The 15696-nt window shown below is 46.4% G+C and overlaps 1 protein-coding gene across 3 annotated transcripts in view; it reads left to right on the top strand.

The window, feature by feature from the left end:
* The window catches only part of CSTPP1 (centriolar satellite-associated tubulin polyglutamylase complex regulator 1), a gene marked incomplete at both ends in the record, with an annotated part of 187830 nt that overhangs the window by 160403 nt on the left and 11731 nt on the right, over window positions 1-15696 (top strand). For all 3 annotated transcript variants that reach the window (XM_082844033.1, XM_082844034.1, XM_082844032.1), the window contains one exon: window positions 3195-3279. In XM_082844033.1, the coding sequence (XP_082700159.1) occupies window positions 3195-3279 (85 nt within the window). The remainder of the gene's footprint in view (window positions 1-3194; window positions 3280-15696) is intronic.

The raw sequence follows: 15696 nt of genomic DNA on the forward strand, positions 1-15696 counted from the left end.
TCCTGTCCCCCAGTCTCTGGACCCTTCTCTCCTCACTTACCAGATGATTTCATCTCTCTATGCCTCCACGCCCTCATCTATGAAATGTGGCTGGGAATGCCAGAGTCTAGAGTCTACTTTGTGAGGTTGTTGTGAAGGTTAAGTGAGCTAATTCAAAGCCTGAGCACAGAGCTCAGTGACTAGTCAGTCTCACTACTGTTATTCCTGAAGAACCAAGGGCTGCCTGGAAGGCAGATCTTTGAGATCTTGGAGAGCTCTTAGAACCAAAGGACCCAAAATAGGCAGGAGCATTTAGGGTTAACCAATGCCTGAGTGTGAGCCTCTGGAGCTGGGTAGACCGCTGGCTTGTTGGGAACGGAGGAGGCATTAAATGAATGCAGACTGCAGAAGAGTATTCAAAACCAGGTTCGGCTCAAGCAATCTGACTGAATTTTCAAGGCAGAAAAACTTTAAAGGGGTTTACGCATTTATACTCAGCAAGAAGCACCTTCCTCCTCTCCTGCCTTTGCCCCCAGGATTTAAAAACAAAACCGAATAGCTCCTGTTGTTTGGTGTTACTATGTTCTAGACATTCTGCTGAGTACTTTATTGACATCACCTTTTTTGATCTTGACTTCAACCCTGAAAGGTAGGTGTCATCATTCCCATTTTACGGATGAAAAACTGAAATTTAGAGAGATGGAGCAGTTTGCCCAAGGTTGCATACCTGGGAAATTGCAGAGCCAAGATTTGCACCCAAGCCAGGCGGACAGGAGGAGGACAGCTCCCATTTGTTCATCAGTGTTCTGATTTTGGAACAACACTTAGTGCTCACCATTCTCCCAAATACCCACTGTACAACCCAGGAGTGTCTCCAAGTGGCAGATGCCTCTCCCTTGAAATTATCTGGCCTTGATATTATCCTACTTCTACTTTAATAGAACTGCTGTCTTCCACAATTAAACTGGCCAAAGTTGTTTATCTGCCTGCATTTCCCGTTCATCTCTTTATCTGAGTATCTTCCTCACTTTACATTGGGAATAGTCAAGTTCCAGAAGTGGTGAACAGGATGTATTCTGTTTTTCTGATGTATTTAGTATTTCCAAGAACTGTTGTTGCATTGGAGAAGTACAAAATTATTTTTGTAAATCATTCTTCTACGCTTAGGAAGCAAGTATTTGAAGCACATGAGTTAGAATATCATCAAGGACCTAAAAGAGAGCTGAGAGTCTGGAAACCAGGAGGCTGAGATCGATTTCCAGCACTGTCTTTCTTGATTGAATAAGGTGGTCATACAACTCTCTTGGCTTCTCATTTTCCTTTACCCTGTTTGTCTTCCCGAGGATATCTTGTAGATAATTTGGGGGATAAAAATGAATAACTGTGAAATACTTTGACCCCCCCTAAGAATGGTATCAGATCCATCCACCAAATCTTAGCCTAGAAAAGCATTAATGGGGACTCCCTTGTGGTCCAGTAGGTAAGACTCCAAGCTCTCAATGCAGGGGGCCTGGGTTCAATCCGTGGTCAGGGAACTAAGATCCCGCATGCATGCCACAACTAAGAAGCCCTCATGACGCAACTAAAGATCCCACGTGCTGCAACTAAAGATCCCACATGCCACAATGAAGATCCCGCGTGCTGCAGCTAAGACTGGGTGCAGCCAAAATAAATAGATTAATTAATTAATTTTAAGAAAGAAAGGAAAAAAAGCATTAATGATTCAAAGATAGAACTTTCCTTTATTAGTTCCTGCCAGAACTCACTTCTCTCTATACAGGGGGTTTTGAAGTGAGAATAAAGTGGGAACATATTAGATTCAGTGGCTTTTCTCCCTTTCGTCTTTCCTGTCCCTCACCCCAAGTCTGCGAGCCCACAAGTGGCTATTACTCCTTCCCTTGAAGAACAAAACCTCCTACTAGGCTGTGCCCTAGGTCAGGCGAGTGAGGAGAGGAAAGTGCACACCCCATTGTGGCTAAGACGAAGGCCGCAAAAGCCATCTTGATCCTTTGACCTACATTGACGCTGAGTCTGTCGCTTTGGTGTCCCTGACTTTGGCAGTGTGGTTAGTCTAACTCTATGCCCCCACCTTGAATTGAGCCTTGATGAAAAAGTAGTAGGAACCCAGGCCTGTCCCTGGGGATTTGGGGTTTTTATCTTGGAAACGCATCAACCAAACTATCAGGGACAGGAGATCTGGATTCCTGTGGCTTGAGCTAACTTAGGTCCAAAGAAACCCAGTGCCTGTGATCATCATCTTCATTCCCCAAATGTGGCCATGCCCTCTGGATTCCCTCCTCTCACTCATGCTCCCAGTTAGGAGGGCTTCTGGGTTGCTTGATCTTGCTTTACCATCAGCACGTCGTTCCATATTTGAAATGCTTCGGTATACGGAATACTTGTGGATGGCAGCTGCCTGACTGATCTGAAATCTCTTGGCTTTGGGACATGCAGTAACAAAACAACTTTTAAACACCAGTGTATTTCCTCTCCCTTGGCATTCTATAAACCCCCCTGAGATTTACCTCTCTGGGTTTTCTACTAGGTCACAGAGCCTCATCCTGGCTCATCTCTCCCAAAACACTGCTTCTGTATATCAGGAGTCCCTTGGTTGCCTAGATTGTATATCTTGGACCTTGGTCTTGGCTTCCTAGAATAGGATGACCAGATTTGTGTGCAGCCATCCAAAAGGAGCCAGCCTGCACAGTACTGGATGACAGAGTAAGAAGGTCTGTGGGTTGCTATGCTGTATTCTTCTCCTCCATACGTTGCAAGACTGCATTTGTCTTAATACTGCTTGCAGATGTTCTGTGGATGGTCTCTGGGCATGTTGTGGTGAATGTTACCATGCCAGAGAATTTCAGCAAACTTAGCCAGCTCTGAAATGACTCATTCTTGTGGATTTGCATACATAAGAAGGCTAATGAAGGTACCCCTCTAATTCCCCCTTCTTACCCGACCATCTTTCAAACCAGTGAAGCTCCTTTGGCCAAAATGTTGTAGCTGGGTGCCTCCCATCCAGGAAAAACTTTGTAGAGATATTGATCTTAAAATCTCACCCTTGGAGGGTTAGTGGCTAATGCAGCCTTAACACTGACTCACCTTTAAAAGAGCAGATCTACTGAGAGTAGGTCTGAAAACCATGAAATGATCAAAAAGACAGCAGTGACTTCACATGCAGAGACCTAATGTGTTCCTATCCATTTCCATTCCAGATTTGCTGACCATGAGGGAATATCACTGCTTGCTGCAATTACTGTGCCCGGATTTCCCGCTGGAGCTCACTCAGAAAGCAGCCAGGTATGTCTCCTGGGCTTTTGAAGTCAACTCAGCCCCCTCTTTGCCCCAGGCTTCTGAGAGAAACCTGAACTGTATACAAACAAACATACCATTAGGGGAGAATGAAACTGATAGGGAAAAAACTGGCATTTGGAGAGGGGTCTATTTGGGATTTGCCCAAAAACATAATACTTTCTGCATTTCCAAATGGAAGCCAAATGATCTTTGGTGGTTTCTGCGGGGAGTTTTATGGTCTGCAGATAGAGTTGGGAGGTGGTGAGATGAAGAGGCAAACACACACACACACACACACACACACACACACACACACAGGCACGTACACAAAGAAATATCCCTAGAGGAAATTCTGAGAAAATATGGGGCAAGTTTGACAGCGACTTGTAATAAAGGGGGTTGAAGTTCGAGACTGGAAAACATGAAGGTGATAAAGCCCAATTGAGGGAGGGATAAATTGTATTACTTTTGCTAAAAGAAGGTTTTCAAGATTAGTCCAGAACCAGGAAGACTTGGTAGAAATAGTTAGAACCCTCTAATTTCTGTGTTTGGTTTCACTGTCATTCACATTTTTTAACCAAATGAGGTCGTTGGGCTCTGCCTCAGTTAACTTTTACTTGATTAACTGAAAACCTGAGCTAAGGCAGCAAGTGGAAGTATAGCAAAAATCTTGTTTTCTGAAAAATGCCAGAGCAGAGGATTTTTAGGAAAATACTCTGTATTATATCATACATGACAGATACGTGTCATTAGACATTTGTCCAGATCCATAGAATGTACAACACCAAGAGTGAATCGTAAATCTAAACTGTGGACTTTGGGTGATGATGTCTCAATGTAGGTTCAACGATTGTAACAAAGGTACCATTCGTGGGGGATGTTGATCTGGGGGAGGCTGAGCACGTGTGGAGGCAGGAGGTATATGGGAAATCCCTGCACCTTCCCCTCAATTTCACTGTGAACCTAAAACTGCTCTAAAAAAGTAAAATCTGATTCATTTTGTTGTGAAGCTGAAACTAACATACCATTGTAAAGCAATTATACTCCAATAAAGATGTTAAAAAAAAAAAAGGAATTACAGAGACTACAAAAAAAAAAAAAAAGTAAAATCTAAATAATAATTTTTTAAATGCCCAGCTTCCCTAAATCAATTAGTCAGGTATATTTACAGAGTAGAGTTGACTAGTGAACAGGGAGGGGCTTAGGGGCACCGACCCTCTGTGCAGTGGAAAATCCAAGTATAACTTACAGTCAGCTCTCCATATACACAGTACCTCCATATACATGGCTCTGCATCCGTGGGTTTAGCACCTGCGGGTTCAACCAACCGCAGATTGCGTATTTGCTATTGAAAAAAAATCCACATATAAGTGGATCTGTGTAGTTGAAACCCAGGTTGTTCAAGTGTCAACTATATATTCACATCCATCACCACAGTCAATTTTAGAGCATTTTAACTACCCCACCAAGAAATCCAGCACCTCTTAGCCATTACTCCCCAATCCCCCATCCTCCCTAGCTCTAGACAACCACACTCTGTCTCTATATATTTGTCTATTCTAGACATTTAAAATAAATGGGATCGGGCTTCCCTGGTGGTGCAGTGGTTGAGGGTCCTCCTGCCGATGTAGGGGACGCGGGTTCGTGCCCCGGTCCGGGAAGATCCCACGTGTCGCGGAGCGGCTGGGCCCGTGAGCCATGGCCGCTGAGCCTGCGTGTCCGGAGCCTGTGCTCCACAACGGGAGAGGCCGCAACAGTGAGAGGCCCCCGTACCGCAAAACAAACAAACATACAAAATAAAATAAAATAAATAAATGGGATCATATGATATATGGTGGTCCTTTGTGACTGGTTTCTTTCACTTAGCCTTATGTTTTCAAGGTCCATCCACATTGTAGCAGGTCTCAGTACTTCCTTTCATCAAATATTTCTTGAGTGCCAATTTTGTGCCAGGATCTATTCTGCATATTAGGGGTACAGTGATGAATAAGATATAGTTCCTGCCCCTCAAGGAGCTTGCCATTTGATTTAGAACTGGATCCCTTGGGTACCGATCACGGCCTGCCACCACTTTGTGTCACATCACCTTGGTTTCTGTCACTGCACAGCAGCCTCCGTCCTCCTGTCCCACTCCTGAAAGGTAGCGGGCGAGTGTGAGGGTGAGCCTTCTGTATGATTTTCAACCCCACCAGCCCCGTTTTTGCATTTGCCCCACCCATCTCCCAGACCCTTCCAAACAATCTGATGTGTGTAAGCATGGCAAGATTAGACTAGAAGGAATAGAACCCTCTAAGATCCACAGATTCGTACAATTATTGATACCAAGGGGCTTCTGGAGTGGCATTCCCCTAGCTGTGTCAGAAGCTTACCTCCTCCTCAAGAGGCCTACTGTTCAACAGAAACTTCAGACCTTTCCATTTGAGGAAGAGGAAGCAAGGTAACCAGTCCATGTCAATAGCAGGGAATGTGAGGGGATGATGGGGATGCCAGTATCAACAACAGAAGGGCCCCAGGTGAGCCTCAGGATACTGGCTACAAAATTAGAGATGAACTCGGGACTCAGGCTTTTGTGTCAACCCCGCCTCCCCAGTGCCCTGCTTTCCTCACTCCACTCCAGCTGGTGTGTGTGTGGAAAAATTGCATACATCCCAGAAAGTGCCCTCTGATTGTTTAAGCTATTCTCATCTTGTCCTGAAGGTCAGGATCCCAACTTCCTCACACACAAACCCACGCTTCTGACCAGAACTGCAAATGGGGGTGGTTAGGCCTCCAAGGCAGTTACTCTAGCTGGAAGAGGCACTGCCCTCTCCTGTCTCACTGCTGGTCTCACTGTATTCATGGCCCTGAGGTCTGGGGACAGGCCGCAGGAGGAGGCTCCAGTCTCTGATGCTGTGCGCGTAAAAGAATGTAATCCACAGGCAGCTGTATGCCAGAGCCTGTTCAGCGGCAGAGCAGCTCCACATGCGCCTGACTTACCTGCGGCCAGCACCGTGGCCAGGCCCCGGAGCGGCAGGTGTGAGCCGGAAACAGGAGAGCAAAGAGCAAATAGACTCCATGACAGCGCCCAGCCAGAGATCCCCTCCACCGCACACACTCCTGCAGCAGTGGGAGTCGTTAAGTAATTTTATCCCTAAGTGGTCACCATAGCTTCTCTGTCTCCAAGGACTGGGAGGCTTTCCTGACGGTTAAGAACATTCAACTAGAGCCAGAATTCTTGAGTTCAAACCCTGGTTCCACAATTTACCAGCTTGTGCCCTTGGGAAAGTTATTTAATTTCTTTGAGCCTCAGTTTCCTCATTTGTAAAGTGGGAATAATCGAGAAGCATATAATGTGCTTAAAATAATGCCTGGCACAGAGCAATGTTAGAAGCAGTGGTATTAACCTTGACCTTTAAGAGCACAGGCATCATAGGGTTAGAAAGACCTGGGTGTACACACCACCTGTGCTCTATTAACTGGATGACCTTGAGGATCTCTCTTAACTTCTACAAGCCCTGTTCCCCTATCTGTAAAATGGGGCTAATAATAATAACTAACTCAGGGCGGTTGTAAGATTTCAACAAAAAATTATATGTAAATTGCTTAGCACATTATATAATCCAATAAATAATAATTTCTGCTGTTAAAATAATGTTAGTATTATTGTTATTACCAGATTTTTTTAAATAAGTGAGAAGTCAGACAGCAGATTTGTGGTTGCCAAGAGGGAGCGGGGGAGGGAGAGGGATGGACTGGGAGATTGGGGTTAGTAGATGCAAACTATCACATTTATTTATTTGTTTGGTTGGTTTTATTTATTTATTTATTTATTTGGCTGCATTGGGTCTTCATTGGCTTTGGGCTTTCTGCATTGGGCTTTCTCTAGTTGCGGCGAGCCAGGGCTACTCTTTTTTTTTTTTTTTTTTTTTTTTTTTTTTGCGGTACGCGGGCCTCTCACTGTTGTGGCCTCTCCCGTTGCGGAGCACAGGCTCCGGACGCGCAGGCTCAGCGGCCATAGCTCACGGGCCCAACCGCTCCGCGGCATGTGGGATCTTCCCAGACCGGGGCACGAACCCACGTCCCCTGCATCGGCAGGCGGACTCTCAACTATTCCACCACCGGGGAAGCCCCGTGGCTACTCTTCATTGTGGTGCGTGGGCTTCTCATTCCGGTGGCTTCTCTTGTTGCGGAACACGGGCTCTAGGCGCACAGGCTTCAGTAGTTGCAGCACACGGGCTCAGTAGTTGTGGCACGTGGACCCTAGAGTGCACAGCCTTCAGTAGTTGCGGCATGTGGGCTCAGTAGTTGTGGCACACGAGCTTGGTTGCTCTGTGGCATGTGGAATCTTCCCGGACCAGGGATCGAACCCATGTCCCCTGCATTGGCAGGCAGATTCTTAAACACTGACCCACCAGGGAAGCCCAAAACTATTACATTTAGAATAGATAAGTAACGAGGTCCTACTGTATAGTGCAGGGAACTATATCCAACCTCCTGGGATAAACCATAGTGGAAAAAAATATTAAAAAAGAATGTATATATGTGTATAACAGTCACTTTGCTGTACAGCAGAAATTAGCACAACACTGTAAATGAACTATACTTCAATTAAAAAATTAAATAAGTGAGAAGTTCCTGGGTTCCCTAAGGCAGTGGTTTCTGGCCTTTTTTCCCTTCACAAAGTTCAGAAAATAATATATAACAAAAAGTAGGGTAAAGACAGGACTGCCTGTGTCTCCTCCCTCCTGGGCCGGGGGGACCATCACACCTGTAATCCATTCAAGGCCCAAATGACACAGGGGTGGGAAGCTTCCCTCCAAGGGTGAAGATTTAAAGCAGTGGTTCTCCAACTTGAGTGTGAATCAGAATCACCTGCAGGACTCACTAAACAGCGATGGCCCAGCCCCATGCTCAGAGTTCAGTGGGTCTGAGGTGGGGCTCAAGAATCCATATTCCTTATAGGTTCTTAGGTGATGCTCATGGTCTGGGACCACACTTTGAGAACCACTTTAGAGCATTGCATGCCAACCTCTTTCTGGCATTTTAGAATTGATTGCATTAAAAGGAATTGCTTTTCCTTCTCACTCTTGTCATCTGAAACACTAACTCACTTCTCCCTCACTTAAAGCCAGATTTCCTAGTGAGTAATATATGTTTAACAGGAAAAGCTCTTTTATCATGGTTATATGCTGAATACATATAGTGCTTCAAAAGCACATAAACTCCTCTAAGGAATCTAGTTTTAGACCTAACAAGTCACCTCCATTTAAGAGAGTCATTTTTCAGCTGGTCCCTGTATCACAAAGGTTGAATGGCCTAATGGTGTAGGACTCAGGTGCTGGAGCCAGACAGCCCTGGGTTCAAATCTCACTTCCTTCACTCATAGGCTTGTGACCTTGAGCAACTCCTCTGAGCCTCAATTTCTTCATCTTTAAAATGGAAATATAATAGCACCTGCCTCATAGAGTGTTTTTAGGATTTAATGAGATAATGCATGTAAAATACCTGTCACAAAGTCTTTTTTTGTTTGTTTTGTTTTGTTTTTTTGGCCGCACTGCGTGGCTTGTGGGATTTTAGTTCCCCGAACAGGGATTGAACCCGTGCCCTTGGCAGTGAGAGCACAGAGTCCTAACCACTGGACCGCCAGGGAATTCCCTTACCTATTATTTATTTATTTATTTATTTAGGCTGCATCAGGCCTTAGTTGCGACACGCAGGATCTTTCGTTCTAGCATGCGAGCTCTTTGTTGCGGTACTCAGGCCTTTCTCTAGTTGTGGTGCGTGGGCTTGCTGGTTGTGGCTCATGGGCTCAGCTGCCCCATGGCATGTGGGATCTTCATTCCCCGACCATGGATCAAACCAGCGTCCCCTGCATTGCAAGATGGATTCTTAACCACTGGACCACCAGGAAAATCCCTCCCTTACCTATTTTTAAAGAATATAATTATAATTAGTAAGTGGGGAGTGATACTTCATTCTTATATTCATTTTTCAAATGTTTACTGAGCATCTACCCTCTGCCAGGCCTCATGCCATGCCCTGAAGATACAGCTTTATGCTCTCTTGATGTCTTTCTTTATGCCTCTCCTCTGCAATATCATCCTGCATAGATCTCCTCCCCAGATCTGACCTGCCATCTGACAGTGTCACTGTTACCCCAAAGGTCTTTCACCTAAACAGACTATCCTTTCCCTCCCCATTCTTTCATTTACCAAATATTTATTGAGTGCCTGTTATACTGCCAGTCGTGCTTGTGGAGGGGCTATGACAATGTTGCTCCAGCCCTGGAAGAACTTACAAACTGACAGAGCAGCAGACATTAAATAAATGAAGAGCTAAGTGCTATAGGAACATATAAACAGGATACCCAGCCTAACCTGGGGAATCATGAAAAACTTGTCCATAAAACAGAGATGTTGAACCTGAGACCTGAAGGATTAATAAGAGATGAATTTGCCCTATCAACTACTAGGACTGATTATAAGGCCATCATAATGCCAACTAAAAATTTGGGACTTGCCATCTGCCTTTACAAGGATTAAGCCACTACAGCCGCTGACCTTCAACACACCCTGAGTGGGATTCAGAGTGGAGATCAGGAATGAAGCGCTCTGTGCTCTGGGGAAAAATGGCAGAACAGGCCTTCAGATAGTTAGTTTTTTTTTTTTGGCCATGCTGCATGTGGGATCTTCCCCAACCAGGGATCAAACCCATGCCCCCTGCAGTGGAAGTGCAGAGTCTTAACCACTGGACCGCCAGGGAAGTCCCAGATAGTTAGATATTTTCAAGGGAAGATTTTACGAGCCCAATTCTTGCATCTCCTCATACCTGAAAAGGCATTAAAATCATTAATGGAGACACCTGCTCCTCGTGACCAGCAGTAAACTTCACAAGACTAGCGACAGCCTTCTGCAAAAATGTGTGCTGGATTGCATGTACGTCCCCTTCACCAAAATCACATATATACCGACCTTCCCCCCTACCTCTCCAGAGCAGTTTCTCAGAGCTATCTGATATGCTGTCTCCCAGGCCGTAGTCCTCATTTTGCCCCAAATAAAACTTAACTCAAAATTCTCACGTTGTGCATGTTGTTTTCAGTCGACAGTTTATCCACATAGGATAAAATAAAATTAGCTCCCTACTTCAGACCATATTCAGAAGTCAATTTCACATAGATTACAGACCTAAGTGTAAAATGCAAAACCGTAATACTCTTAAAAGAGATTAGGAGAAAATATTTTTATGGCCACCAGGTAGTTAAAAAATTCTTAAAACAAGATAAAAATTCTTAAAGCCCAAGCCCAGTGGACAAGGTTGATAAACTGACCACAAGCAGAATTGCATTCACTTATTCAATCATTCAGCCAGTGTTCATGGAGAGTGCCTGTTCTGTGCCAGGCACTCTTCCAGGTGCTGAGGACAGAGCAGTGAACAAAACCAAGCCCCTGCCCTCGTGGAGCTGACATTCTAGAGAAAGGGGAAGTATCTGCTAGGAAGCACGAATTCCCTGATGGCAAAGTGAACCCTAGCCACAGCGATGCAAGTGTTGAACCCTAACCCGCAGGACTACCGGAGAATTGAGATTAAAATTTTCTATTCAACAAAAGATGCTGTAAACAAAGTTGAAAGACAAGCCAGTGACTAAAAGATATTTATTACATATGTAACTAACAACAGATTAGTCTGCAGAGTTTTTTAGTCTCAAGAATGGTTTATGGGGGACTTCCCTGGTGGTCCAGTGGCTAAGACTCCGCACTCCCAATGCAGGGGGACTGGGTTTGATCCCTGGTCAGAGAACTAGATCCCACATGCCACAACTAAAGATCCTGCACACCACAACTACAAAGATCCCGCATGCCGCAACGAAGATCCTGCACGCGGCAATGAAGAGCCTGCGTGCAGGAACTAAGTTTAAGACCTGGTGCAGCCCAGCCAAATAAATAAATTAATTAAATAAATATTTTTTTAAAAAAAGAGTTAAAAGCTATTTTAAAAAAAAGAATTGCTTATGAAGAACTCCTACAAATCAATAAGAAAAAGATGGAGAACCTCAGTAGAAAAGCAGTCCAAAGATACAAACAGATAATATATAGAAGAGAAAACCCTGACAATTAATAAACATTTGGGCATATCTTCATGGCCAAACTCACTGGTATCAAGGAAATGCCAATTAAATTGAGATACCACTTCACCGTCATCAAATGGGCAAAAATTTTAAAGTGAGATCATACAAGTATTGGTGAGAATGTGGGACAGTGGGAACTCTCCTAAACTGCTAGTGGTAGTGTAAATTGGTATAATCACTTTGAAGCAATTTGGGCACATCTTAAAAAGTTCAAGACGTGTGCCTGGTTATAAGGAGACATGCAGCATTATTTGTAATCGCTACCAATGGAACCCTCTGCCCGTCCCTATGCAGTAGAAAGGACAAAGTGTGCTACCTCCATTCTGTGGAAATCTATAGAGCAGCTAAAATGAATGCAGGGAGATATATATGCATCAGCACTGATAAATCTCAAAATGTCAAGTTACCAAATGATGCATAGAGTCTGAGAACAAGCAAAACAAAGTTATATAATATTTTAACAATGTAGACATTTGTGTGAGTTAATATAGTATGGAAACATGGGAGGGATGCCAAGCCCAAGTTTAAATGAATGAATGCTAAGCCCTCAAGCCCCAGTGACGATCTCTGAGGAGGAAGGTAGAGGAAGGGGATGAGGGAGGGTGTCCAGGTGTTCAGGTGTTTTAATCTATATGTGTAATATTTTACAAAGCTTTTAAACATTGAAGCAAGGGTGGCAAAATGTGAAGTTTTGATGAAGTTAGCTAGTGGGTATACAAATGTTTGTTATGTTAGTCTGTGTAATTTTTTTGACGTTTTAAATATTTTATTTAAAGTGAAAAGGGGACTTCCCTGGTGGCGCAGTGGTTAAGAATCCTCCTGCCAATGCAGGGGACACAGGTTCGAGCCATGGTCCGGGAAGATCCCACATGCCGCAGAGCAACTAAGCCTGTGCACCACAACTACTGAGCCTGCACTCTAGAGCCCGCGAGCCACAACTACTGAGCCCACATGCCTAGAGCCCGTGCTCCACAACAAGAGAAGCCACCGCAATGAGAAGCCCGCGCACCACAACGAAGAGTAGCCCCCCACTCACCGCAACTAGAGAAAGCCCGCGCACAGCAACAAAGATCCAATGCAGCCAAAAAAGTAAAAAATAAAGTGAAAAGCGTGGGTAGGATTTAGGGAGGGAGCAGGGAGAGGGAAAGGCCGTCTAGGGAAAGTAAGCAGCCTGGAAAGAAGCCCCTCTTTCTCCAGTGAGGACCTAGGGGAACTGGGGAGTCAGTGGGCCTGGAGTTTGAGGAGTTTGGGGACTGGGAGAAGAGAGGGCCTCACAGGCCATGCACTGGATTTGAGTTTTTATCCTAAGATCATGGAACATTCCCCCACCCCCACCGTCTGTAAAGCTTCTTGGGAGAGACCAGGATAATGGAGCTGAAGTGGCCAAGCGGGGCCTTCACGGTGTCTACAGGGAAGAAGCAGTATCCGGGCCTAAGCCTCCAGCCCTCCTGGGGGCCACGGCTCTACATCAAGGGTGGGAGGAGGGACAGCGCCACCGGCAGGAGGTGTTATTGCCACTTCTTACTGGAAGCAGCTGCAGTGGCCTGGGAACTGTGGTTAGCGTCAGAGGGGCCTGTGTTTGAATTACAGCTCTTTTGCTTCTGCCTTGAGACCCTGGTCAGGTTTCTGAACCTCCATGTTCTCGGTAAAGATATCCACCGATCTCACCTCATAGGATTAACGTGAGAAGAAAATGCAATGACAGATGTATGGCGCTGACCAAGTAAGGCCTTAACGAATACCGTGTTGCTGTAGTTGTTGCTGCTTCCCACACTCTCTGGATCCAGCTTCTCAGGCACCACAGGGCAGGTGGGATTGGGACCCCCTGGAGATGCAGGCCAGAGCCCAGGGAGAGCCATGACCTGGACACCCCATGCTGCTCTGAGGGCCTGAACTTGGAGGCAGCTTGTGAGGCACAAGGGTGCCTCTGACACAGTCCAGAAGAGGGGCAACCCTGAGGAAGTGTCACAGGAAACCCTGACAACACCTGGAGAAGGTGGCCAGGGTGTAGTTTCATCCTCACTCATGGCCCTGACTTTAAGACATAGTCCACAGAGGTGTCCCGGGGTCCCAGACAGACTCGGAGACACGCTTTAGCTGCACCCATGAAAGACGCTGCTCATGTGACCTCCCAAAGGAAGTGCAGTCATGGAAGCGTTCTTCCTGGCCCTGGCTTTGGCCTGGCTTCCCCCAAAAGTGGACTTGAAACAGGATAGCTAGCTTCCGCCTGAGAGCCTCTGCCCTGCCGGGCGCTGGCAGCACCTACTTCCTCTGAGCTATATTTTCATTTGGTATTTTGAGCCCTTCCATCACCTGAAACCAGCTAGAACACTTATTGGTAGCAGCTAACACTTATTTTGAGTGATTACTCGTATATAATAATACAATAGGCACAGTATATCACCATGTTGAGTCTTCACAAGAATCCCGTGAAAGAGGAACTATAATTATCCCCTCTTTACAGATGAGGAAACTGAAACTCCAGGAGAAAACATAACTCGCCCAAGAAAAGGTAACTTAGCCAGTCGGTTCTAGAGCTGGGATTTGATCCCAGGGCCGCTAACCCAGAACTGCACACACACACAAAAAAACAGGTACAGCTCATGCCACTAGACCAGAGATACTGACCCTTAAGGGGGAATAGGAAGCTGGTAAGTCAGTAGGTTCGGACTGAAAGCTGTTTGCTTCCTTGGCACCCACTTAACTCCAGCCAGCCAGCCCATCCCAGCTGTTGGAAGTCAGCATGGGAGTGAGAGCACGGCCAGCCCCCTTAGGAGTAGCTCAGACCCTGCCAAGTGCTCTTTCCCCATTCCAGTCGCTGCCCTGGACTCCACCCTTCACATGGTTCTGCTCAGAGCCAACCTGAGCTAGAGTGCCTTTACTTGTCCCTGGAGTTCCTCTCTCTAGCCCTGAGGCCTGGCCGGCAGGGATTCCTCCACGATCCAGTGGATGTGCACAGACTCTCGTTGGCAGCAGCTTCCTGCTGGCTCCACTTCAAAGCAGGGGCGGCCTGTCTCCTGCAGGTGTCAGACGCAGCCGGCAGGCCAGCAGGAGGCCTCTGGCAGGAAGGGGTTTTAAGCCAACTGCCGTCAACTGGAAAACAGCACACGTGGATGACCTGTCTTCAAGAAACTCCTCTTGAGCCCTCGGGGGCTGGTGACAAGTTTGAGTTCGGGGTGGAGCAGCTGTCGGTGGGTTGTAGGGCCTACAGCCTGGGGTTGGCCCTGTCACCAAAGGCAAAGACAGACCTGTAGCCCCCTGCCTGCCTTTTCCCACAGTTCTGCCAAGACTCCAATGCCAGATGCCCAGAACTTTTATGGGTCAGAGCATCAGTCGGGAGATGGACAATGCAGCATATGATGTTTCTAAAAGCACCTTTTTGTAAGTCTTTCAGACTTTTCTGCAGCGATGGTCCTCTGAACAGCAAACTTTCCCCCCAGCAGAACCCGCATTAACAGGAGAAGCTGTTAGTTCTGTCCACCCTTGGGATGACACTCTCTCAGGGCTAGAAGGAGCTCTTTCATACTTTCGGGAAGTATTCTGCTTGAATATCTCCAGCAACAAGCAGCTCACTCCCTCACAAAGCAGCCATAATCCCAGAGATGAGCATCTTCAAGTCTTCTAGAGCCAAACTGTAGACCCCTGTGACATCTCCCTCAGAGGCAGCCCTTCAGGAGTCGGGCCTCGGCCTCACTTCCTCCTTCATCTTCTCTTCCAGGCTAAAGGATCTAAAGGCAGTCATTTGTCTGACATCCTGGTGTGCAGACTCCACCCCTCTGACCTCCCTATTCCGTGACTCTAGTTTATTCCCCTTAAATGGACTGTCCAGGGCTGGATGTAGGATCCAGATGTCGCCTTGCCAGGGAAAGAGAAGAGGGAATACCGCAGCCTCTCGTAGTCATTTGTTCATGCTTTCCTTCATGCAACAAATACTTACCGAGTGCCTACTGTGTGCCCTGCACCACACTGGCGCTTGAGTCAGGCAGCGAACAGAGAGACAGAGGTGTAACTTGGTGGCTCTTATAGTCCTGGGGCAAAGACAGACACGAACAGTGTGAGGGGGTCACAGAGAACTGTGGAAGCCAGAGCAGGGAGGCCTACCCTCGCCTTCCCAAAGGGGTGCTCTGTGGCTGCACCCTGAAGAGTGAGGAGGTATCAATCAGGTCGGTGAGGAGAAGGGCATGGGGGGCAGGAGGAAGGAAGAACTGAAGCATCTGTGTGGCTGGAACATCGTGAGGGACCCTGCCTGGGGCCTCCGATGAGTCTGGAAAGGTGAGCAGAGGCAGAGGGCAGGTCATGCAGGCTCATAAGCCAGGATA

This window comes from Leucopleurus acutus (assembly GCF_964270905.1).
Source record: "Leucopleurus acutus genome assembly, chromosome: 8".
NCBI lineage: Eukaryota > Metazoa > Chordata > Mammalia > Artiodactyla > Delphinidae > Leucopleurus > Leucopleurus acutus.